The sequence below is a fragment of the Rousettus aegyptiacus genome, unplaced genomic scaffold (assembly GCF_014176215.1).
Source record: "Rousettus aegyptiacus isolate mRouAeg1 unplaced genomic scaffold, mRouAeg1.p scaffold_m13_p_7, whole genome shotgun sequence".
Taxonomy (NCBI): Eukaryota; Metazoa; Chordata; class Mammalia; order Chiroptera; family Pteropodidae; genus Rousettus; species Rousettus aegyptiacus.
Window position 1 is genome coordinate 26,015,477 of NW_023416310.1, and position 26,865 is coordinate 26,042,341.

General features: G+C 35.8%; 2 protein-coding genes and 1 pseudogene across 6 annotated transcripts in view; all 3 read left to right on the forward strand.

Moving 5' to 3' along the window:
* The window catches only part of PLEKHH2 (pleckstrin homology, MyTH4 and FERM domain containing H2), a 78,762-nt gene extending 63,144 nt beyond the window's left edge, over positions 1 to 15,618 (forward strand). For 3 of the 4 annotated variants that reach the window (XM_016142230.2, XM_036224262.1, XM_036224261.1), the window contains 7 exons: positions 782 to 879; positions 5,819 to 5,960; positions 7,172 to 7,320; positions 8,386 to 8,515; positions 9,278 to 9,364; positions 11,757 to 11,894; positions 13,524 to 15,618. In XM_016142230.2, coding sequence (XP_015997716.2) covers positions 782 to 879; positions 5,819 to 5,960; positions 7,172 to 7,320; positions 8,386 to 8,515; positions 9,278 to 9,364; positions 11,757 to 11,894; positions 13,524 to 13,709 — 930 coding nt within the window. In that variant the 3' untranslated portion in view covers positions 13,710 to 15,618. Of the gene's footprint in view, positions 1 to 781; positions 880 to 5,818; positions 5,961 to 7,171; positions 7,321 to 8,385; positions 8,516 to 9,277; positions 9,365 to 11,756; positions 11,895 to 13,523 lie in introns of those variants that run through there. The other variant, XR_004951913.1, reaches the window with a different exon arrangement.
* Positions 4,798 to 4,916, forward strand: LOC118606034 (annotated as a pseudogene).
* Positions 15,619 to 21,457: 5,839 nt separating the features above from the next.
* The window catches only part of DYNC2LI1 (dynein cytoplasmic 2 light intermediate chain 1), a 28,818-nt gene continuing 23,410 nt past the window's right edge, over positions 21,458 to 26,865 (forward strand). For both annotated transcript variants that reach the window (XM_016142224.2, XM_016142226.2), the window contains exons 1-3: positions 21,458 to 21,578; positions 23,451 to 23,568; positions 25,419 to 25,453. In XM_016142224.2, the coding sequence (XP_015997710.1) occupies positions 21,571 to 21,578; positions 23,451 to 23,568; positions 25,419 to 25,453 (161 nt within the window). In that variant the 5' untranslated portion in view covers positions 21,458 to 21,570. The remainder of the gene's footprint in view (positions 21,579 to 23,450; positions 23,569 to 25,418; positions 25,454 to 26,865) is intronic.

The window sequence follows — 26,865 nt, forward strand, 5'->3', positions numbered from 1 at the left end:
AGACTTAGTTCATTAGATGTTTTGGTTACTAGATATGGTTTCACCCCACACCTCTTTGCCTTTTTCTTCCACTGCATATTGAGAAATCTAGGTCAGTGAGTGCCTTTTCCCTCCTCCTCTCCAAGTATATCATGTTCAGTTCAACAATTCCAAATGTAAATTTTTGAGACATTCCTAGAGCACTATTGTTAATAATTAGTCAAGAAGATAAGCTAGTAATTTTGGCTGACTTGAACCAAGTAAATATTAGGGGCTTTAGTGCATTACTGCTTACCACATGTTTCTGAAAACTTTTATTTATAATTCTGTAAATGATCACTTAAATAAGCAAACATTTATTAGATTCTTGAAGAATTGTTGTTCTTTCCCAAAGAATCTTAAGATTTCATTCCAGATTTCTTAGTATGACTTCAGTTGTTCTAATCTTTATAAACTCAGAAGGTAGGAAAATTGCTTCTTCAGTGACTAAATTATGAAAAAACTTCCTGGAATCCTCTCATTTCCAGTCTCATGCAGTCAGTCCTTCATTAGGATTCCTTTTCCAGTAAAATATTTATCACCACAGTTCAAAGTTAATGTGTGTCCAAAAGGATAAGTGAACCAAAGAGAAATTTATAATTAAACCCTAAACTCAGAGCCGCACAGAAACTTAAAACAACAAGTTTCAGTCCATTTGGTTTGATCACAATAATTAAAAATTTTAAGTGTACAGATATGTTTGTCTTCAAAATATAGAGATTTGAAAAATATTATCCATCTCCCTTTTTCACTTCCCTTCTAGATTTGTGACATTATTTCTAAGTGGGAACAGGCTTCCAAAGAACAGCAGCCTGGGAAATGGGAAGGTACGAGAACTGTTCGTCTAACTTATAAAAACAGGTGTGTAATACTATCGCCAAATGCTAAAGTAGGAGCATACACTTATGTTTAAATCATGTACCTACAATTTAATTTCCACTAAAGGGCCACCCACTGTTTGAACAGATTCCTTTGATCTGAATAATAATGATCTGAATAATGGTTGTGAGCCATTGGAACTTCTCTGTTCAGGGGCTCATGAACTATAGTGATTGGCAAGAGTTCTGAGTACACAAGAAGATGACTGTTAAGCTTTGGTAGCTAAGGTTTAAAATCATGCTTTCTCACATATAAGCAGGATTACCTAAATAATGGAAACATAATAGGCTCTGATTCTGGAAGAACCTGTTTCAACTGACAATAGCCTTCATCTGTGGCTCTTTGGTGACTATCACGAACAGTGGGCTAGAATACTTGGGACCTTCCAGATGATTGTTTTAGTCCTGTGATTTCTGGATCGTTGGTTCCCATAGTATGGGGCCTAGATCTACAGCTTCAGCATCCCATGGGAACTTATTAGAAATGCAAATTATTAGGCCCCACTTCAGACCTAGTGAGTCAGAATCTCTGGAGTAAGACCCAGAAGTCTATGTTTTTAACAGCTCTCCAGGTGATTTTATGCATGCTGAATTTTGAGAAGCACTGATCTAGAGTGCTTCTCTCTGCTGCCCCAACTCTTGCTCCTGCCTGTTGTGGAAGGGAGCCAGGTGCTGGACCTGACCTGTCATACATCTTTCTGTAGAATAGGTTCAGGAATTCTCATTTGGTTCCGTTGGCACTAAATAGAGTTACTTTCATGTCTAAGACAATTTTTAATAATGCAGACTTTATGAATACTTATTTAGTACATACTAATTCTACCTATGATGGCTCCAGTTGGAGCCAACATTAAGTTTGGAGGAAATGGAGAAAGGTGGCCTGAATGACACAGATAAGAATAATGCTCCAAGTTTAGCAAATGCCACTGGGAAGGACAAAGAGAGTCATGAATAACAAATAATAAATATTGCCTTATTTAAAAAAAAAAAAACCCTCATCACAGTATCTTTGACATCAGAAAAAAATACAACTCAACCAAAAGGTTTAATTTTTAACAGAAGTCTGAAATGACTGGATAGCCACAGCTATGAGAAAGTACTATGTTTCTAAATATGGTCTTGTTTCGCATATGGTATAAATGGCTCAGACAATGACCCCTAATTCCCAGTGTCACAGTTAGGAAGAAACTGGCTGTGACCTATCAAGTAGCCATGGACTTGATTCTTCATCTGTCAAGCAGCACTATCATAAAAACAAAAATACCAGCTCTCTTTATCATGGAATTTTTATTTATATTTAGTAAGTTATGGAATTTTACTTTAGATTCAGAGGTTAAAGATCTAATTAGTAGGTCCTGAACTTGTTCTCACAGATGACCATTTGGAAACAAATGTGCAAATTCTATTCATATTTAAGATGCTTATTTAATTTGATTTCTTACTGTGTGTTGACTTTGCAAAGTAAAGACATGTTTTTAACAAAACAAAACTGGCAAGGGCCTTTTCCCTGGGGAGAACAACTCTTCTTTCCCCTTCTTTGAAATAAAAGATCATTTTCAGTAGTCCTTTGTTGTTACTATTTTCTGAGCATGGTTTAACATTCCCATCTCTGCCACCTTTAGCCGATTGTAAGAATGCCTATACCCATTGGCTCCTGAGCCAAGAAGCATCTTGACAGGTCACCTAGTTTAATCCATTTCTTCCAGCTACAGTAACACCAGAAGTTTTCAGCATGAAGAAACTCTTGTGTTCTAAAGACCTCTAGAGAAGAATCATCATAATAAATAATAATAACAACCACCACCAACAACATTTATTGAGCACTTACCACACACCAAGCCTTGTGCTGAGCTCTTTTCATGCATCATCTCGTAATTCTAACAACACCCCTATGAAGTAGGTATTATTATCATCTTTATCTATAAGATAGAGGAAACTGGAGCTTTAGGGAGTTATTTGCCCAAGGCTGCAGAAAGGGGATTCTTCAGGCTTTTGGCAAATAATTTCCGTATTTAGCTTTTCTCACTACCATTCATTTATCCATTCATGCAATAAACATCTGTTCAGTGTCTGCCAGTTCCAGGCTTTGTTGAAGCCCTGGGGATTCAAAGGTGAAAAGAATTCCTTACACTTTAGAAACTTACACTTTATAGGGAGAGATGAACATGTTATCAATATGATCAATGCTGTTATAGAAACAGTATAGCAGAGTAGTGAAGAACTGGAGAGAAACTGCCTGGGTTAGAATCCTAGCTCCTCCACTCATTTTGAGCAAATGACTTACCATCGCTGTGCTTCAGATACCCTCTACATGAAATGGAGATGAAAATAGTACCTACCTTTAGGGTTGTCCGAAGGACTACATGTCAGCAAATGTAAAGCACTTAGATCAAAGTCTGCCACGTAGAAAATGTTTCATCCATATTCGCTCTTACTGTGACTATAACATGAATATGTACAAGCCGTTGGGGGAACATAGCGGAAGGCTTCTCAGAGTGGGAACTTCCAACCAGATGACTCGATGTAGTGTCCATTGAGGCAGGAATGAACAGGGAAGGGCAGGTCACAACTGCAGTTCTAGTAGAGGGCTACCAGCAGACCAAAGTGGATGGAGAGGGAAGGGAAGGGAAGTGGAGAATGAAAAGAGGCTCTCAGTAAGTTTACAAGAGTTGGCAACAGTAGGAAATAAATGCTCTGAGGAATGAAATATGGAGCTGGTTGGAGGCAAGCAAAAGGATTACTCAGCAGGGCTCAGAGCTTTGCTAAATTTGGAGCAGTGTTTGTACAGTGGTACTGGTCCACATGGTGATGAAATTTCCTTCCCACAGTATTCAGCTTCTTGGGTGTCAAGTGAAGAGGTGGACATTTGGGACTGCCCCTGCTAGATTGCCCGTGCCCTGCCTGCTGTGACGGAGACCCACTTTCTCTGCTTTAGGTCTCTTTAGGATTGGGGAGCTGGTCATGTTGAGAGAGACTCAGATCACATTCTCTTGACACTTTTCCTATTCAGTATCCATGGATTTGATTTCCTGACTTCTTGATCATGTTTGTGACTCTTTAGTTCCTCTCCACATTCTCTCTAAATACCTGTATAGTTGTTGGAGCCCAAAGTGCTTCATTAGCAGCTTGAGCCTATGATTCTTACGTGTTGTGTTCCTACATATGTGGCTGGGATTATTTTTCCCTCTTTTGCTTATAGTGCTTCATTTTCCCTTCCCAGGTTCAATCTTATTGGCAGGCCAGAAACAACTGAAAATGCACATTAGCTCTTCTTGCCTATTTGTGTCTGGTTCTTTTCTCTTCCTAGCTGCATTACCAATTCAAATTTTTATTAAGAACCTTTTAGTGGTAACACTTTGCTAAACTCTAGTGTATAATGGTGATGAATAAGACATAATTCTTAACTTCAAGTGGAGAAAATACACTATGTACAATGTCAGCATGCTGAAAAGGGAGGGCTTCCCCTTCAACTTTATTCTGTCTGTTTCATAGCACTTTGCTTACATCATTTTGAACTTAGAATTGATTTCTCTTGCCCAGCAATAGTCTTTTACCAGTTAGTAATTTGTCATCATGAGTCACAGATAAAAATGGAGCTTAGGATTTATTTTTCAAGAAACCACTCTGAATGACTGCCCAGGCCAGTGATTCGTAAGCTGGGCTGGGTGGAAAGAATTATCAGAAGCATGCGGAGGGAGAGCTTTACAAAGTACACTACCCTCCATGCCTCCACCCGAGATTCTGACCTGCCACCCTCCTAGTCCCTGCTATTTGAGTTCATTATTGCAAGAGATACTGTGTGTCATCTCTCTCAAGTATATAGGGGGGAAAAGGCTAAAAGTCCAGTTATAGCCAATTGGGCACACACCTGAAAAATGCTGGATCTAAATCTCTTTTTTCCTTCTATGGCCATGCCACCCTGAACAAGCCCGATCCTGTCTGATCTCAGAAGCTAAGCAGGGTCGAGCCTGGTTAGTACTTGGAGGGGAGACCACCTGGGAAGACCAGGTACTGTAGGCATAAAAAATAGGTAGATAGATAGATAGATAGATAGAAAGATAGATAGATATAAGGGGTGTAAGCTGACAAGGTCCTTGCGATCTGTGAAGTCAACTAAGGGTTGCCTTGCCTAAAAAAATAAATAAATAAAATAAATCTCTTCTTTCCTGTGTTGTCATGACAGTACCAAGATATGTCAAGGTGCTGTTTATCCGTCCCACTGTCACAATGCTCACAGCACCGACAGCACCCGTGCTTGATCTGCAGCCTGAAATCAGAGCCCCCGAGGTCTCACCTATAAAGAAACAACATAGTGCATAAATAGGGAGGGTCACTGAATTGATCCAGACCTGGACAAACTCATGTCACACTTCAACAAGTAATAGTGAAATAACATGTAAAACTGTTTTTGAGCTCCTAAAGCTGCTTGTCAGAATGTCTTCAAAAAAGTCAAAACATTTAAATGTTCAAATATTATCTTTTAGATTCCCAGAGGAAACTGCCCCCTCCCATCTAACGTTGATATAGAATTGAAACCTCCATCTCCTGTTCCCTGGTGTGTCCAAGGTATTTAGGAAAGATCATGAGTGTTTTGAAACTTGAGTTTATACAGCCCATTGAAATGAAACATTACATTAGCATTTCCCACTAGAAAGAGAATAGTTGATTTTGCTCCGTGTCTTACGTCCTTCCTCAGTAACACTTCAGGATTTGGTATTTCAGGGCATAAAAAAAATAGCATAGAAGCATTCTTCAACTTCAGCCTCAATGCACATTTCCTCAGTTTGCTTATATAGTAGAGAAACATAGCATCGACAGATAGTAATGGTCTAAGTTTGTATCACATAGAGAAGAACTGTGTTAGAACAACCCTTTCTTTGTAAGAATTTTGTTTAATGAAAAAATTTTCTCTTTCTCTACAGACTGTATTTCTCCATGCAAGCTCGTGGAGAGACTGACAGAGAAAAGTTGCTATTAATGTATCAGACAAATGACCAAATAATAAATGGACTTTTTCCTCTGAACAAGGACCTGGCATTAGAAATGGCTGCTCTTTTAGCTCAGGTAACTTCCGTGTTATGTGGAGTAATATTTTGTAAAAATAAAATACAATTTCAACACTGAATTAACTGTAGTAAAATAATATACCTTTAGTAATTTTTAAAATTTATTTTGCTATGATTAACACCTTAAAAATTACAGGTATTGTAAGTACGATTTGACTCCAGTTGCTCACAATTGCAATGATGTGGAATGAGACAATACTCTATCGAGGGAATCTAGCTTCTTAATCATCTTGAAAGTATATCACTAGGTTTTGCATTCAATAAAGAAGTTTGAGTGTAGAGCTGTGGGACTAAGGATGCCATGCTGAAATCACTCAGTAATCTAACAGGAATCAGTCTTTTAAAAAGCACTTTCTTTTATTCACCTATTGTATCAATTAGGATTAAGTTCAGACTTCTGTAATCACACATATGCAAATTAATAGTTACAATCTAAATAGAAGGTTGTTTGTCTCACATAGAGAGGCTTGCTGGCACCTCTATGAAGTCATTAGGGGCTTAGGCTTTATCCTGCTCTCCATTCTCCTATCCCTAACATGCCATCTTCATGGTCCTTGTGCTCTGGCAGGGCCCAGCTGTCTATCACATCAGTATTCCAGGCATCAGAATGGAGGAGGCCTGAAGAAAGGCATGTCCTCCCGCCTTAGAGAAACGTCCCACCAGTTACATAGAAGATTTCTGTTTATGTCCCTCTGGCCAAAACTGAGTCACATGGCCTTGTCAACCTACAAGAGAGACTGGAGAATAGAGTCTTAGATGGGCAGCAGTGAGCTCAGATAAAAAGCTCAGAGAATGGTCATACAAGGCAAAAGTCCCTACCACATCTTTGCACAGGTTAATTAAGGAAATGTGTTAAGGCAACTATGTGATACGTCATCAGTGTTTAGCCTTCTCACTCGACACACCGTCCCAATAGTAGAGTAGAATGGCCTTTAGCAAATACTATTAGATGATGATATTAGCTTAGGGTGGTTAATGTAGAAATGGAACTGAAATGTTTAAGTTATAGAGTTTTTCGAAATTATCATTCAAGTGGAATTTAGATTTTCATAATAATGTTTACATATGATTATAAATTCTATAATCACACAATCATGACAAGTAGATTTATATATGTTATAGAGAATGTTTAGAAAGAATAAAACTGATTTTCTTTTTTAAAACTCTTTTCAATATGCTGTGTTTTCTCCTTTTTTGATTTCCAATTAGGTGGAGATTGGAGATTTTGAAAGACCTTTTTCAACTCCAGCAGGGCATGTTACTACTAATCAGTGCAAAGCAAATCAAACTCTAAAGCAAGTCATAGAGAAATTTTATCCTAAAAGGTATAGAGATGAGTCTTCTGAAGAACAGTTAAGGTGAGGAACAACTTGTAACTTTTAAAAGGCAGAGAGACCCACTTGCTTTTTGGTGATATTTTTCTGTTCAAAGTTTAAAGAGGAAAAAAATTGTATGAGACCTTTTTTTGTTAAAGATTTTTTAATAGTGTTGACTCCCAGGAAGTTTATTTAAGATGTGCTTAGAAGCTTTAGAATCTAGGTTAAAAAATTTTTTAATGAAAAAAAAAGTTACCTTAATTTAAATGATCTGCCTTTCATTTGGTCCTTTTCATCCTTGTTCAAATTAATCCTGCTAATAAATCAAAGAAAAAAAAACTATGCAATAATATTATTAATTTTATGAAGTAGTCATAAAATTAAGGTATTCCAATATTTAAAAAAATGAGTACCATATGTCTCCATTAAGGTATTCCAATATTTAAAAAAATGGAATAAAAGTAAACTAATTTTGTATTTGTTTTAAAATAAAGTTTTTAATTAAACTCAACTAATTTGGAGTTTTTATTTTTGAGTGCATGTAAAGAAAAGCTGTAACTTAAAAAATAGAGGCCAATCCAGTTCAGCATAAGCTTTTTCCAAAATAGAAACATTTGAAATCAGTCTATGTAAATTTAGTGGTTGTCTTCATGATTTTATTTAAGAGGTTTCCCCTGCATCTGACATTTCTCAAAGCCTGGAGTGGTAATACCTAAAATTCCACTGTTAGGGATTCATTCTTTGGTCACAACTTCTTGTGCTTTTCTTTAAAAATGAAAATTATTCCCATGATAAATTGCCTTTTAAACTGATTTACACAAAGGTTGATGTTGGCTAATCATATTTTTAAAATGTACCTGAAGTGGGTGGGCAATGGGAAACCAAGAGCACTAATAATAAGAATTTGGTGAAAGGAATGCTACAAAGGACAAGGGGTGGACATACTGAGATGGGAGCCACAAAATAACAGCTTCGCCTAGGTTACGCCTTGGTATCCCAGTTGTATCTAGGATTGGCTTAAGGAGAGCTTTGTCTTGGGAGGATGATACATTGTTTTTTGTTTTGTTTTACTTTTATATTTTTGCTTTTGTTCTCTTTTTTTTTTAGGCAGCTTTGCCAGCGACTGTCAACCAGATGGATGGCCCTCCGGGGACACAGTGCTGCTGATTGTGTGCGAATTTATTTGACGGTAGCCAGGAAATGGCCATTCTTTGGTGCCAAGTTGTTTCTTGCAAAAGTAAGAAAGAATGGAGAGACTATTCAGTTCAGGAAAATAAAACAGTGGTAATAGTCACCCCAGGTTTACATATTCGGCTTTTAAAAAGAAAATAAGGAAATTCCCAGTGATTTAAAGAAAACAATGAAGGGGCACTAAGGAAAGGGCAGGAAAGTCATCAGCTTCTCTATTGTTTTCCCTCTGCTCCACGTCCCCCTACCTTCAATCATTTCTTACACTTGTTAGGCTCATCATTAGACTGAAAACAACTGCCGAATTCTGCTTTCTTCTCTTTATTCGTCTGGTCATTCATTTATTTTCTCACTCATTCGCTCATTTATTTACTGTTTACTGAATTCTGTTTGTCAAACACAGAGCTAAGCCCTAGGGATACATAGCCCTTGGTTTCAGGTGGGTTGTACTCAAACTTCCAGGAACTCACAATCTAGTGTTGCGGTAGGACTGGAAACGAGCACTGTGTGGTGAATATGGCTAAGAGTGACATGAACAGAGTGCTGCAGGAACACTGAAGATGGAGAGACTAACGCTGGCCAGAGGGTAGAGCAAGTAACCTGTCCAAAGGCACATGTTAATAAGTGGCAAGTTTGGATCTCAAACCCGGGTCTCCCAATATTAGATTCACTGCTTTTTCCTTTATACCACACTGCTTCCTCCCCAACAGAGATTTTAAATAAGTTGTTGTTTCAAGTGTTGCATTGTATTTAGGCTGAAAAGTATTTCTGTAATTTTGCTTAGCATTTTTTATATTTCACCTCTTCATAGCCCATAACTCCATCATCACTTGGAAGTACTTTCCTGTGGCTGGCTATACATGAAGATGGTTTAAGCATCTTAGAATTCAATTCTATGGTAAGATTAAATCCTAAAGTTTTGCATTGTTTTCCATTGCTCAGTGTACTGTAAACAGAGGGTTATGAAATCTTAATCTGATTTTTCTCATATACAGAAAAGTCTTCCTAACACTGTATAATGATTAGTTCTTCTACAAATATATAATTATGATTACAATTTAATCTTTTAAAACACGATTAGACAGGTTATATACAGGCATACCTCGGAGATATTGTGGGTTTGGTTCCAGACCACTGCAATCAAGCAAATATCACAATAAAGCAAGTCACTCAAATGTTTTGGTTTCCAATGCATATAAAAGTTATGTCTGTGCTATACTATGGTCTATTAAGTGTACAATAGCATTGTCTAAAGAAAACAATATACATACCTTAAAAATACTTTATTGCTAAAAAATGCTAACCATCATCTGAGCCTTCGGCAAGTTGTAATCTTTTTGCTAGTGGAGTGTTTCACCCTCAATTGGTCAAAAACGCAGTATCTATAACACATAATAAACTGAAGCACAATAAAATGAGGCATGCTTATACTGTGTATAAGAAAAATATTAAGAGACCGTGGCTTAATTGTAATCATGGTAGGATTCTTAAAATAGCTATTCATTTATAGTGTTAAAATGATTGCTTCCTGCATAAAATGAAAATCTTTAAGATAACATTACAGTAGAAACTTTAGCTACCAAAGTTTAAGTTCAGTTTCACTAACGCTTCTATAATAATAACTATAATTTCCTATAACATATCATTACCAGTTCACTTGTACATATACAGTATGTTAGAGCTTTTTATATGATCAAATATGAAGACAAACTGTGCTTTCCATATGTTTGTTTATTTACCTGCAATTTATTTTCTGAAATATTTCTTATGTGTCATATTACATGGTAAAAATTTTGTCCTTTTTTTTTTTTTTTTTTTACCTGGAGGGCAGGAATTGCTAAATTCACTTGGTAGATGTGGCGGTGCTCTTCTATCTTTGAACAGTCAAGGATCACTGAGGAATTTTTGGAAACCAAACTATCCTTTAGTGTCACAAATATCTGTTTCTCCGTATAATTGCTAAAAAACTTTTTTGAAAGAGTTTATAGTTTTGAATGCTTTTTAGTTCTTGAGTGGCTAACTTGTAGATTATAAAAAATCAGTGATTTAAAGTCAACAAAAATTTGTAGACCGATATTAAGTCACTTTAGCTAAATAAACCAGTCCCCTAGCTCCTGGGAGATGGAGGCACAGGCCAGGAAGGAGACCCTGGGGGCTGCAGATCTTGAGGCATTTAGTACTGGAATGGTCTACAAGCAATTATCAGGTGTCCACATTCCTTTACTTTTAGGCAGTACATCTTCAAATTATATTTTTTAAATTGTTTGAGCAACACATTGGGAAAAATATCTGTTGCATATATAACAAAAGGTTGGTATCTTTTATGAACACAGGTGTTTTATAAAACAGTAAGGAAATGACAAGCATACCAACATTCATATGGGCCAAAGCAATTCACAAAAGAAATGCAAATGCTCAGTTAATGTATTTTAAAATGTTAATGTCACTAGTAGTCAAATACAAATTCAATCTAAAACAGTGAGAGTCTACTTTTCACCAGTCAGATTGGCATAGAGTGGTGCTAGTAACATAAGTGGGTGTAACCTTCCTAAAGGAGAGTTTGGAAGTATTCTCAAAATTGTCCCTATTTGTTTTGTTTTGTTTTGTTTTGTTTTGTTTTGTTTTTAGAGGTAGCATTTTCAGTTGTTGAGGTTTATAACCAAAGAAATAATTATGATGTGTATTATGAAATATGTTGAAAAATTTGCATTGGTGTATTGCTTAAGATAGTAACAAATAAAAATGATTTAAATATCCTGCAATAGGAGTTTAGTTATACGAGTACATATGTTGTCATAGAAAGCGTTTCACAATATGTTAAGTTAAAAAAAAGAAGCCACAAGCATGATAATGTTTCCCTTTGTGTATATCAAAATTTACATATCGGGGTGAACCATATGGATTTGCCAATATTTGACCATTTTTAAAAAAGTATCGGTTTCAAATGGTTCAATCTAATATATATATATATGATCTTAAGAACATAGAAAAATATTAACAGTGATTTTCCACTGGATGCTAGAATATAGATGCTTTTTACTTTTGTCTTGTATTTTCTCATTTTCCTGAGTTATTTGTTTCAGAATCAAATATATTTTAATTATAAAGATAAATGATACCTATATAAAATTAGAACACAACTATTTTGGATCATAATTTTGATTTTAGAAAATAATTTTTATATTACATCATAATTTATATCAGCATTTTAATGAAGACATATGGTACTCATTTCTCAACTTTCTTTGAAAACAAAGAGCATGTAACATATTTACTTCTTCTCTTTGAAGAGGTTAATAGTCAGCTATGTGTACAAGAGTCTAATGACCTTTGGAGGATTTCAAGATGATTTTATGGTAGTCGTTAACAATACACATTCAAAGGACAAACCAACAGAAAAATTACTTTTTGCCATGGCAAAACCCAAGGTGAGTAGAAGCTTTTCCACTAAAATTTTACTCTAGTTTTTTCATACTAAAACATTTATTGTGCAAAGACTAAGTTCCAGATGGGAAAATAAACAGCCCTAGGTCCAAATTCTTGCTTGCCTCATCTTTCTAAAGCCTTGGTTTCTTCATCTAAAAAAATGGTATAATGCTACTTTTTTTTTTTTTTTGCCTTAAGAATGAATTAAATGAAGGCATAGTTTTTAGCCTAGTGCCCATTATATAGGAAGTTCAAAATAAATGGCCTTGGTATAAGCTGTTGTTGTCAAGTACTTTATATGCATTATCTTATTTACTTGGAGTAATTCACTTTATGGACTCATTAGTGGGAAGATTGAGGTTTTATAATTAAAACATACTTGTTTCTTTACTATTTTTAGCAAATTACGTAGTTTTAATGTAGTAAAAGTTAACTAAAAGCATTAAATAAAATTACATTCTAACGAGTAATTCCAATTTTAGTAAAAAATGAGAAATTGATTTTTGTAGAACTTTAACTCTTAAAATTGTCTACCTTTCAAAGAGACTATTCTTAGAATCCGAAGCTTTTTAAAATTTTATTTTATTATTAGTTTTGAGTACATAGTACATTGGTTAGACATTTATGTAGTTTATGAAATGATCCCCCTAATTGCTCTTTCTCTCCTCTGGCTCTCCACCTAGCCATTACATTACTGCTGACTGCATTCCCTATGCCGTGCTCCCCATCCCGTGACCATCCATCAACAACTAATTTGTACTCCTTTAACCCTTCACCCAAATCTGAGGCTTTGTTAAAAATGGCAGATATCTTTTTAAATGAAATCTATACTTAAGTGAAAGCAGATAATAACTACAGAGGATAAGAGCAAACACACAGTAGTCTAGTTTCAATAGAGTTGATATGATACACTGAATTTCTTTTTTTATATCATTAAAGTGTGGTTGATACACCACATCATATCAGTTTCAGGTATACAACACAGTGACTCGACACCTGTTTACCTTATGAAGTTATCACCATGATAATTCTAGTAACCATTGGTCACTGTAGAAAATTATTACTATATTATCATTGACTGTATTCCCTATGCTGTACATTACATTCTTGTGACTTATTTACTTTATAACTAGAAGTTTATACTTCTCAATCCCCTTTACTTTTTTCTCCCTTTCCCTCACTGCCCTCCCCTCTGGCAATCATCAGTTTATTCTCTGTATCTATGAGTCTGTTCCCGTTTTGTTTGTTCATTTGTTTTGTTTTTTTAGATCTGGCATATAAGTGAAATCATATGGAAATTGTCTTTTTCTGTCTGACTTATTCCACTTAGCATAATACCTTCTAAGTCCATCTTAATTCATGTATTCACAAATGTGGCCTTAAGATAATTGATAGAGTCATACTACTGTCACGTTTTCTAATATTGCCACTGAATTCGATGGCTTTTTAAGAATCACTCTTTCTGCTGGTTTCAGTAATGAAAAAATATGTCCATGCCTTGATAGTGCTGAACATGAAAATTGGTTGATCTGTATAGAAGGGAATTGTGGTAGCCTTGCACTTTCAAATCTAGACCAGCTACGGCCAGCCTACTTCTCAGAAGCCTAATGGTTTTATTTTTCTTGTTTTAGATTCTTGAAATCACTCTTTTGATTGCCAGTTACATCAACAACTTCCATCAGCAAAAGGCAGCACTTCACCACCTCTCTGCTCCAGCACTGCTCTCAGCACGTACCGGGGGACCCCAAGCCAGGACAATGGGAAGCCAGCCCCTTCTGTCAAGCAGCAGACCGACCATAGGCCCCACTTTACTGTGAAAGCTCTGGGGCTTGAACATTCACACCCTGTCTCCAGAGCAGTGGCTGCATCACCTCTGAATAAGTTCATTTACATCCTGGCAACACGGCACCCACACGCTAGTATTCCAAACTTTAAAAATAATGAGGGTTACTCACTTTTATTTGATTCATAAATATTCAAATGAAAGCTAATAATAAAACAAAATTTGCCAACACACCGATTTTCTCTTACATTAAATGGGTTAGAATTTGTCATTGTTTCCATCTCGCTTCTTGCTTGCAATATGGGTTGTTTTTTTCTTTAAAAAAAAAAAAATATTCTGGCAATCTTTAGAAAGGGGGATTCCAAACTCTCATTTGGCAAACCAGTTGGTTATTTGGAAATGCTCACTGCCAAAAAACTAAGTACTGTAATTAAATGTGCTTTTAATTAATGATATGGTGTTTGGAAAGAAAGAGAGTACACATTGTAAGAAACAGCTGCAGGGTAGTATTTGTGGGTAAACTTTCAGGGCAAGTACAGTAAATCTTCTGGCCCTATGAATCATTGAGTGGGAAAACAGGATTTAGGTCACCAGAACCTCCTACATGGTATATTAGAAAGCATACCTGGTCACCTTTTCAGATCACTGGAGTGTAAACTTTAAAGTGAGACAGTAATTTTTGACATTCCTTGGTTGTCAACATAGCCTGAGTTCACTGGAATAGTGCCCATATTTCACTGCGTTTGGTGCTGGGTCATCTTGACCTTGTTTTGTTAAATAATAATATCTGAACAAAGATAATTCTTAAAGCTTTGCCTCATTTAGTACTTTTTAATTATAATTTGAAAATAAATTCCCAGAAATATTTTTAAAAGAAAAGAGAAAGTAATATTTCTGTCAAAGGAGGTAAAATTTTGGTTGAAAGAGTCTAGAAATATGTTACTTTACTAGGATACATAAATGATGAGTACATTCCAGTATGTATCAGAACAAAGTAATTGGTATTCATGATAAAAATGAAACTGTGATAAGACATGAAAATTATAAAAATGTTTAATTACAATAGTAGTCACGAGTATACTTAATATTATTTATGTGTAGAATATTCGTATTTATTTTTTGGACATATTTATCATTTTGTGGATGGTATTTTTTTTAACCAATTTGGGAAAAAAAATGTTAGCTGCTGAATTAATTTGTTGGCAGAGCCTTCTTCTTTGCTGCTCTCTCCCTATGGCAACATACTGTTCTCACACTAAGCCTTTTAAAAATGTTTCATCCAATATTAGCATCCTTATAAAGGGCAGAGCCAAAAAATGCCCTGCTCAAGTAAGACGTTGCTTTATGGGTAATGACCAAAAAAAAAAAGATCATAGAAATAGATTTCCATTTACTATTTCTCTTAAATCTTTTGAGCCACAAACACTCACTTCATAAGCAAATTAGTTTTGGGGAGTACACTGGTTACCAGTTTGGGATGACTCTCAGGAGGCTTTTGGCTGGGATACAATAGAGTTTCTAAGTTCCCAGAAAACCATTTAAAAATCATTAGTTGGTGAGCCAGAGGCTTGGCCGAGCTGTTACATATATGTGAGAACTTTATTCTCAGGCAATCATTAGTTCACTTTTTCATAAGCCCTCACCCCCTCAAAATCTTCTAATTTAAACAGTAGTGAAGGCTTAGCTTAAATGGTAGTACCTGAGAGTTGGCATTTATTTTTGATAGAGCAGAGATAAAATATTTTGATGGAAAGAAATCAATTTTCTGTAACTGATGATGTGAAAATTTTATTTTCTGTGAAATTACTTATGTAGCCATTTAAAAAATTCAAAGTATGTTATTATGATTGGTTACAAAAGAATAATGTTACATGTTTAATTGTAATATTTGTCTCCTATCATTTTCTTCCCTTTCAATCATAATAAATGATTTACAAAACCCATTTTGAGCATTAGCTTTTGAATAATCTTCAAGAAATACCTAATGTTTTCATTGTCAAAGCTGAGGTGTACTACCAGTGAAAATGGTAGTTATTACCTCTTTCTCTTGCATTCATGCTTTGTCTTCAGTGGTGCTTTGTTTTATTCGTATAAAAGAAAGCTATTTGGGCAAATTGTAATTTTAAGACATATGTTTGCATATTGACACATATACAATGTGTATAAACCATGGGGTTCTCCTATGATTTCATTATAAGCTCCTTAAAAGAGCATATTTCATATAGGTGAGTTGAATGGGCTGTGTTCTAAAAATTTATTTTAAGTGGTTCTGTGTTTTGTGTATGTTTGTCCTAAAACTCATATACTGTCACAGCTTAGAAATGAATTTAACTCTCAACTTACAAGAAAAGTTGATCTCAATTTATAAAGAGTCTTTGTTCTAAAAATGTGTTTATCAGTTGGTTGGTTGAAAAATTTTTTCCCATAGAAAAAAAATATGTGGTGGTCAGTTTCCTGGAACAAAACATTTAACCTATAATTGTACTGAAGTATAATTCTGGAGAGTTAACCACCATGGATAACCATATTTCTCTAGAAAAAGGCTTTCCGTGTTCCTGGCATGCCAATGACACATTTCACCCATCCGCCCATGCCAGCTGCCATGGAATTTGGACTCCCTTAATGCAGAGTCTCTGGGCTCATTTCTGTGGAGCCAAGGCTCCAGGGATGTGGGAACCGAAGAGGGGGAAATAAGAAGCAGAAAAAATGGGGTGGAGAAACTTCTCTGCTAACTGGTTCATGTAGAAGTTGCATCTCTTCTCAGGTGCTCCCCCCATTAACTTCTCCCTAAAAGAAGAAAGGGATTTTGCTCTTACAGAAGTAACTTTAAACTCCAAATTAATATAAAGTCCACGTGTAGATATTTAGGGTGAACTGAGATTCATCTATATTTTAGTGGGACCAAAACTCAGAATTTTCTTGGGCATTTAAGTGGGAAGGTCAGTCCTACAGTCAAGAGTTGGATGGGCTCGGGCAGAGGCTGGGGTGAGGAGATGAGATGCATACTTGCTCTATTTTATAATTTTACCTGTTGAAGTTAATTTTACCTAAATTGAACATAGTCTCGATGGTTCTGGAGGCATGTTTATAATCAGCATCAAACCAAACATTTTCATTGTATGCTTTTTAAGTATTTCGGGGTCCAGTAATAGGAAGGAACAAAAACTTTCACTTTGGCAATATCTATTAGCAAATAACTCTAAAACAAGATATAAATGTTCACCATAGCATTTGAATACAGAGTACCTTTCCTTTTAGCATTTCGTTAACATAATCCTCTCATCAATGGGGTTGGGAAGTGATGTGAAGATGACATTTCTTCCTGAAGGTATTGCTAGATTATATTAGTGACTTTATGGAAATTAGATGACTTCAAAAGAACAAACAGCAAAATAAAGAGTAGATAGATGGAGCTACGCCAAACTTAAAAACTTCTGCACATCAAAAGAAACAATCGCCATAGTGAGAAGGCAACCTGCAGAATGGAAGAAAAGAATTGCAAGTCATATATCTGAGAAAGGGTTAATATCCAGGATAGATAAGGAACTTTTATAACTTAACAAAAATCTAAAAAATCTGATCAAAAAATAGACAAAGGACTCGAATATTTCTCCAAAGAAGATACAAATGGTGAATAACCACAAGAAAATATGCTTAACATCACTAATTATTAGGGAAATGCAAATCAAAACCACAATAAGACATCACCTTATGCCCATCAGGATGGCCACTATCAAAAGAACAGAAAATAGTACATGTTGGTGAGGATACAAAGAAGTTGGAACCCCTACGTACTATTGGTGGAAATGTAAAATGGTGCAGCCATTATGGAAAACAGTGTGGAGGTTCCTCAGAAAATTAAAACTAGAATTACTGTGTGATCCAATACTCCTGCTTATGGGTATATATCCAAAAGAAATCACAGCAGAATCTCAAAGAGATGTTTACACACCCATGTGTTCATCACATCATTCACTATAGCCAGGAGGTAGAAGCATCAGCAACAGATGAATAGACAAAAAAATCTGGTATATACATACAATAGAACATTATGCAGCCTTTAAAAAGAAGGATATTCAATTAATGCATAATTTTAAAAGATAAGAATTTCGTCTTTATGCATGTTAAAAAATAAGAAGGAAATCCTGTCATTTCTACAAATGGATGAACCCCAAGAACATTATGCTAAGCAAAATAGGCCAGTCACAAAAGAGCAAATACTGATTTTTTTCCATTCATATAAAATATCTAAAGTAGCCAAAATCATAGAAACAGGGAGGTGGTAACCAAAGGCTAAGAGAGGGAGGAGGGAGCTTTAGTATTTAATAGATATGAAGTTTCCATGTTGCAAGATGAAACAGTTCTAGAGATCTGTTGCACAACAATGCAAACATACTTACTATTACCGAACTGGTTAAAATGGTTAAGAAGGTAAATTTAATATTATGTGTTTTTACCACAATAAAAAAAAATATTAGGTGAATCTACTTTAACAGTGGCAGTGGCTGTAGAAGGCTAATTCTTAGTGTCAGTATGTGGGCTGAGGAATTCCCAGGAAACGTCTGAATGTTGTGTAGCAGAAGGGATGGCTGGGAAGTTATAATCTTAAATTTTCAGAAAATACTATGGGCCTACCAAACTCCAGTAAGAGTTTCCTTTTATGAGAAAAGTTTGTTGAAAATGAGTAAACTTAAAAAGCTTAAAGAGCGTTCTTTTTAGCTTTTGGGTTATGCAGATTCAAAGATTGTTTTTCCCTGGGATGTGGTCTCATCAACACTGATGTCATGCGCCACTCTTCTACTGAAACGTCTTTACATGAGATTACCATTGCCCTCCTATCAAATCCAGTGGACTCCGAATGGTCTGTCTGTCAGATGGTATCTCAAATTCACCAGGTCCTCTAAGCCTGGTTCTCCAATACTTGGCTAATAGGATCATCAACTCATCAGTCACACGAGAGAAAACAACTTTTCTCCCTTTCCCATAGCCCCCACTTTTTGCTGTTTTGTACTTATATTAAACAGCACTCTTTTGTTGCAAATTCTAATATTCAACTTGAACTAACAGACAAAAAGGAGAGATTTTATTACAAGCTTACTAGAATGTCTCACATAATCAGAGAGCTGAGCAGCCGAGTCATAAGAAAGGTGAGAACACAGATGAGCCTCAGGGACAACTGGAACTCTGAGACATGTGCTAGTACTTTCTCTTCATATTTCTCTGTGTCTATTTCATGTTCTCACCACAAAATAGCTCCTTTATTTAGCAGAAAATATGCTAGTTTTTTCCTAGAGGGAGAATGACTTGATTTTCCCAATTCTACTTTGAAACATCCCAAATCAGGGCTCTGATTAGCCATGATAGGTGTTTTCTCTGAACCACCTCAAATACTCAATATTAGGAGAATTCTTAAGTATATTATTAAAAATCTATGTAGTGGAATATTTTGCAGCCATCAAAGTTGTGTTTATGATGTTTTTTTAAAAAAAATCGATAAGGGAAATACATGTTAAAATCAGAATTTTCATTAATTTTATAGTAAAATCTCAACTTTGTAAGAAAAAAGATAGAATGGAATACCAAAATATTTAATAGTTATTACTTCTGGAGTTTGCTTATTTATCCCCTTCATTTCTTCTGTATACTATTTTTTTTTTCTACAATAAGCTTACACAACTTTGAAAACAAGGCAAAAAAAATCTTAAAAACCTTATTGTCACTTTTTGGGCTATTGTTAATAGCTTCCATATGGTCTTCCAGACTCAAAAACATCCTTCATGCAGCTGCAAAAAAAATTATCTCGTTGAAACTCAGTTCTAGCCTTGACACATTCCTATTTAAAATCTTATTTGGTTTCTCATAATCAACACATTAAAACCTAGACTGCAGGCTCCTTCACTGCAGCCCAATCTACATGCCCAGTTTGCACTCCCTCCTTAGCCCCACCAGACACTTTATATGCTTCCACCCCAAACTACTCGATTCCCCAAATATATCCTGCACACATCTTTATCCTTCTGTACTGTTGCTCATTCCATCCAACAAGCAGCATAAAACGGTTTCCTCCTCCATCACCACCATTGAAATCCTTGAGTCTTTTTTGGGTGACCCAATGGGGAGCTCAAATTTTGTATATTCTTACTTTGAGAACAATTTTCATCTACCAAGGAAGACCACTCTGCCTAAGTGTAAAGCCTCAGGAGGCATAAGGGTAGAAAATGGAACTCACCTGCTCAATCAGATCAACTGAATCAGCTGAATCAATGCTGATGATCAGGGCCCAGCCAGAGAACTTTCACTTTCCTTGTTACCAGGCTCTCTCCTTCAACCACCTACCCGTTACCATGCCTAGTACACAGCAAGCACTTAGCAAAATGTTATCAATGGGGCTTCCTAACTAACATGCAAAGGGATTCCAGAGTTCCAGAACTTAAATTATCATGTCATTACAAGCTGTCCCACATCAGTTTGTGAGCTTATAGGCTGGCTAGCCCCAGGATATCTATGCTAATTCAGTAACAGGTATATCAACCCCCCTTGCAATCATCCTTTCTCCATTGAACTCCACACGCAATGCATCCCTTTTTATGCACAAATGCAGCCTTACATATCTCCAAAATGCATCTAGATGTTGGGAGAATTTTTGTCTCCAAAGATTTTATCTGAAGTGAATGTATTTTTTTTTTCCTACCAACCATCTGCTTCATTTCCAGGAATGTAATCTTGTGTTTCTGCGTTTAAAGTTGCTGATCAGCAGCTTACCACATGATAATGACAATCATTAAGTCATTATAATGTGTCAGACACACGAAAGTTATGTTTTACATACATTTATCTTATTTAAAACTCTTAATTCTCTCTACTTTACAGAATCAGAAACTAAGCCTCAGAGAAATTAAATTGAGTAATTTACCCCTTGTGGCCATGTGGCTAGTCAGGACTTAAATCTACTTCTATCTCACTCTAAAGCCTATGTTCATAAACATTACACCATAGAAACCAAGCCAAGTGATAGAAAGGAAGAAGGAGAGTATCGCCTTTAAATATCCAGGACATCTTAGCCTAGAAGACCTGGGTCTACTAAGCATTCAAGACAGATCAAACTGTCACTGCCATGAATGTTTCACCAATTTCATCAGCCACAATTAGTCACATGTTCTTATGTAAAATTTTTGTAATTTTATGTAATAGCTTATGTCACTGACTTACTTTAGGTTATAATTAGTTTCGTATGTCTTTAAGAATTGAGATCTTGTCTTCCTCATCTCTCTATTTCTCACCCTGTGGAGTGCAGAATATTGCACATAGTAATGACAATATGTTACTGATTTGGAGATAAAGTAAATGAAGCATTGTGGAGATGCATTTCCTTTATTAACTTATTGATAAATGATGTGCTATTACATAAAACCTGAAACAACTAAACAAGCAGAAAGTTGGAAAATACTAAAACTACAAATATTCTTTTCGTCTAGTAAATCACTAGAAAACAGCTCAGGAGATTGTTTCACCCTCCATTCCCGAATCATTGCTGTTGGGGAGAGAAGAATAACTGAAGACAGGTCAGAGAACCCTAGCATATATCTGATGCTCGGTAGAATATTTCTTTTTAATGAAAGAACACTTCCAACCCAGAGCTTTTAGATTCCAGGTTTGTTACCACCGGCACCTCGTTCTCTCACATTCTAGAGTAGGAAGATAAGCGTGAGACATGAAAAAGAACGTTAAGAACTACATTTCCCATGATGCCTTTCTTTCGTACGCAACCCAGCCTGCCACGTCGTTCCCATGGCAACCGAAGAGCCTGCACTCCCGGCCCATCTTGGAGTTTGCGGTGTGTCTGATTCTAATCTGGGCCTACGCGGAGCCGCCAACATTGGGGCGGCCAGGACACAATGCCCAGGTATCCCCTCAACCCTACTTGCGCCCGGCTCACGTTCCCCTCAATAGCCTCCCCTCTTTTCCACCCTAGCCTGGAAGGGGTAGGGAGGGAGAGGCCGCTCAGGATACCTTTGGGGAGAGGAGTCCACGCGAGACCAGCTGGTGGAAGAAATTGTGGGTCTGTCCTGCTTGCAACCCCTAGCTGAGTAGTCAGAGACCTGTAGGAACAACCCTTGCGTGTGTGGGTTCTGCCGAAAGCAGGTAGAGAAGTTCCGCCCGGGTAGAAAAGTCTTGATTTTGAAACATCACTCAACTCCAGCCACTCTTTTATTCAATAAAAGTTTCTTGCGAAGCAGGGAGTGTTCTAGGAGCGGGGTACAGGCTGTGAACTAGACCACAAAACCTCTTCCTTAGGGACCTCCCCTCCTGATGCAGGAGTTCACGACAACAGTAAAGCGGGGGAAACTTGCGAAAGCACTGTGAAAGTGTTAAGATCATGTTTAAAAGGGAAGGGGCGAGGGACAGAGGGGATATTGTTGCCAATTTTAATGACCTATCCTCAAGATCATACCTAAACGTTTTCTGAAACAACTTATAAGGACATACATGGAGAGAGAGGTGACCTGGAGTCCATCACAGAGCAGGATAAATCTTTTTTCTCACCCGTGGATCGGCGGTGTGATCTCTCTTGAGACTGAACCTTAGTGTGAAAAATTCCCAGCCTCTCACCATTTAATTGGTTACAGTTATAAAGTTCTGGCTAATAGTTATATATTTCCACCGGTGGCATGTCTGGTTGCAGCACCTCCTCTCTGTTGGGAACTCAAGAAACAGATAATCACGTTTTGAAAGGACGGTATGTAAATGAAGAGTAGACGGGCCGGGATTGAGTTCCTGGGGAATAAATGTATGAATTTTAGTGCAAACATTTCAGGGTATCTATTTTGGTCTTTTATTGCCTCCTTTTTCATTCTTGGTTCTTGAATAATAATTATTATGATCGCTCGATAATTTTAGGTTATTATATATAGGACAAGCCCTAATCTAAATGATTGCATTTTAACAATCAGTCGTGACAGTCTTATAAGGTTGGTATTCCTTTTTATTGGCTTTTTAGAGATGAAGAAACAGGTCACTAACACAGAAGCTTGAATATATTAATGCTCAATAAATATTTGTTGAATTAATAAAGGAATGAAGGATCCAGAGAAGTTAGGTAATTTACTGAAGTTGGCATACATAGAAAATAGCAGATTCAGGCATACAACACATCAATAACTCACTCATATATATTTTTTTAGTTCAATACATTTTTATTTAGGCTTTAACTTAATGATATAATCTAAGTTGTATAAAATTATATGTGTGTAGAGAGATGAATAAAAGTATGATTTTCAAAATATAATTTTGGGTGATTTTTTTACCCTTTTTTATATTTTATATATTAAAAACAGGAATCTTGAACCAAAAATATAATTTAAAAAAAAAACAAATATTTCAGGGAGCAGGGATTATTTGGTACACTGATTTTACACATTCCCCCATTTTCCTAGATGATGTTGGTTTTCTAGTCGTATGTTTCCAAAAGTCATACATTCATATAAGTCTGACAAGCTAACACATAGCTTTCAACCTTGCCTGAAAGGTCAAGAATAAGAAACCCTCGAATACTGGTGAAAAAGACTCTGCATATCATTTTTTACTTTCTTTGATGAACCAGTCCAAAGAAAATGACTAATCCTCAGAAGTTTTACCAGTTTATTGTCCCCCCAGAAAATAATGTCGATTCATTTTATAAATTTGACTGGAATAACATTTCTCTGTGCTTGAAATGAATAAATCAGAAAGAATTATTTTTGTTTTCCTGAATTTTATTTTTCTGCCTCTCATTTAGTGAAACTCTCTGGGAAATTGCAAAAGCCGAAGTAGAAAAACGAGGAAATAATGGAAATGAAGGTGATGGAGTTGAAACTGGAGAAAAATCTGTTTTCTTCATTGGCAGTAAAAATGGGGTAATGCCTTTTTTCCTACTTTTTTTTTTTTAAGTACTGTGGTGATTTAACAACCAGTGGTAAGATTTATATTAACACGTTGCTAAAAATGTGTCTACTTCGACGCTTTCACCAGATGATCAATCTTCAGCATGCTTGTTACTTCAGAGCTGGTTGTGTCCTATATGAGGGTGCCCTGCTCATAGCCGAGTGGATACTTACATCCAGCCTGAGCACTTCTTGTCAAGTGGTGTGCCCTGACATGGGCCACAGCAGCTCGAGGACTGTCAAATTCTAAGTAAACTTCCCAGAGGAGTCATCTTTTCCAAATCTGCACAAAGGCACCATAAATGCCGATCTGATGGTCATATTTATAGGTCACTTGTACAACTAAGTATGTAGAAAATAAAAACATGAACCATAGAGGATATGATACATTTAATCTTCACTTATCTTAACTGAAGTCACAGAAATTGAAGGAAACGTGGAGATTCTTTAGTCTTCTACAATAGGGATTCTTACCCTGGGGCCCATGGAGATACTTCTTAGGGTCAGTGAACTCCTTAGAAATGTATGCAGAATTGTGTGATTGTGAATCAGTGCATTTTTTTTCTAGGAAATTAGATTTTTCCAGAATTCTAGCACCTCCCCAATAGGTTAAGAGCCACTGCAGACAATGATTGTATAGTTTAGGTTTGAATATCTCCAGCAATGGGGGAGTTCTCTTCCGCAAGGCAACCTGTTTTAATTTTTGTTAATTCCTAGTTACTAGAAAACCTCAATCTGTTTCATTGTAACTTCCACCACTTGGTTCTAATTCTGACCTGTAAAAGTATGGGAATAAATCTAATTCCTCTTCTACTTGTTAAATCTTCAAGTATTTTTAAAATACCCTTCAAATAGTGGCCCCTCAAATAATTAATGGCCACCACGTTGTCCTCGTGGGTCTTTCCTTTTCAGCTTTATCTTCATTTATTTCTGCCATGCCTTCTGTGTCATGGACTCTATATCATTCATGGATTCTCTGTCACGATTTTTGTAACTTTCAACTGGAATTATTCTAATGTATAAGTCTCAGGATGGAACAGAATTTTTGAGGTTTTGCTTAACTGTAGTAGACTAGAGCAGGTCTGCCAGCTTCTCTTTTTCCAGATGCTGTGCTGCTGCTACTGTATAGAAAGATTTTTAGTAACCACCTAACTCTGTTCACTAAGGTTGAGCTTGAGATCTGTCTTTTTCGTTCATACTGTTATTTTGTCCTTACTTATATTAGATTGGGCCCTTTGTTACAGTGTGTTTCTGTTTTTATTTTTTAATTACTTTTATTAAAATAAATCATGTATGCGATCCTAAAAAGAAACTTAAAATAAGTATATTCTCTAGAAATAAACAAAAAAAAAGGTACTCTAACCTGGTATCTGGATTGCTGACTTTGAACATATTTGCCACGTGTCCTTTATTTGTATGTTATCTTTTTTCTTTATTTCCACTTCAACAATTGGAATTCAAACATTTTAGAAGACGCTAATCATCAGCTTACCCAGTAATTAGCATTGATGAGTAGACAGAAAATTTAAGACAGCTGCCAAGTTGACCACTAAAGTGAGGTATGATTTGCTAGTATTTGTCATCTGCAGGACTTTATAATTATAATAATAGCAGTGTAGTTACACTGAGATGAAAAGTTGACAGTTAACTTTTTCCACTTATCAAACTTAGGAACAATTCTGAAAGTTTCTAGTTTCCAGGTAATTTATCATTCAAGTGATTAAAAAGCTATTTTGGGCCACAATTATGAACAAGAGTAAAATTTTACATATGGATGACATTAACACAATATTCTTTTATTTTATTTTTTTTTACATTCTCAGGGAAAAACTACTATTATCCTAAGGTGTCTTGACAGGTAAGTATTATGTTAACCTTTAGACTACATTTTTTGTTTATTCTAGTTGCATAGGGCAAGTTAGAGTCTTAAAGACATATGGAAGAAGAATAAATTTGAGGTCCAAACAAAATAATTTAATTCCTGGTGAATCCTTAGTATTGCCTTTAAGATCTTCTTTAAAAATGAAACCATAGGGAGGGGTAGATGAGGTAAAAGGGGTCAAATATGTGGTGACATTAAAGAATTATAAATAAATAAAATTTAAAAAATAAATAAAACCAACAACAACCTGAAAAATTATGCAGAATTAATACGATATTCCCCTATTGGGAGAAAAATCAACATAACTACACTGCCTATGATAGTGCTTACTTACTTTTTGGATCTACTACTATGATATTTAAATTATTTTTACTCTACCGAGTTCATGATTATTTGAATATTAGTCATAATCTTTAAATTACGGATATAATTTCGAAGCACAAGGTTGGTCCTCAAACTGTACATTTTATCATTTGTTTTACATAGTTCCTAACCTTCTATATCATAGAAGGGTGCCATCAGGTTAAGATTCATGTCATAATTGGTAGATATTGAAGGGAGTTGATGAGGGAAGCCTCCAATAAATTTTGGAAGATATTTGTTTGCTACTTCACTCCAGTGCCTCCTTTCTGTAACTTCTCCAAAAACATCAAAAGAGATGGAATTTGGTCTTAAGGTCACATTAAAGAAATCATTCATTTAAAAAACATTATTAAAGAATACAAATAATAGAATCCTGGATTTGTATAATTCCTTTTATCAGCAAAATTGTTTCTTAGAAGAACCATCCACTGTGACACCTGTGTCATCTTTGCATCCCCAGGAATTATGGCTCTTTTTAGATCAGGTGTGTATCCCATTACAAACGAGTCATCCAACGCAATATCAGTTGAGGAGAAAACTAAATACTAAACTGATCAGAAAATGATCAATTTTAGTTCCTTGAAAGTCTACTTAGAAAAAGTAGACTTCAAATTGTAGGTTAAATATAAGCATTTCTAAATTTTGTCTTAAAAGCAGCATTTGTTTTCATAAGAGGAAATTTTTATCTTTCAGGAAATATAACCAAATATTGTTACATACATGTATGAAAAAAGATACATGCAGGGATGATATACAAAATATTCAATAAACATAGCTTTCTAAATCACAAATTAAAAATTATTTCTCTTCTCCAAATTAAAAATAGATATATACTAATATTATTCAGCCTTAAAAAGGAAATAAATCCTGTCATGTACTACAACATGGATCAACCTTGAGGATAGATACTTAATGAAATGTGTTAGTTACAAAAAAACAAATACTATATGATGTCGCTTACATGAGGTATCTAGAGTAGTCACGGTCATCAAAACATAAAGTAAAATGGTGTTTGCCAGGGGCTG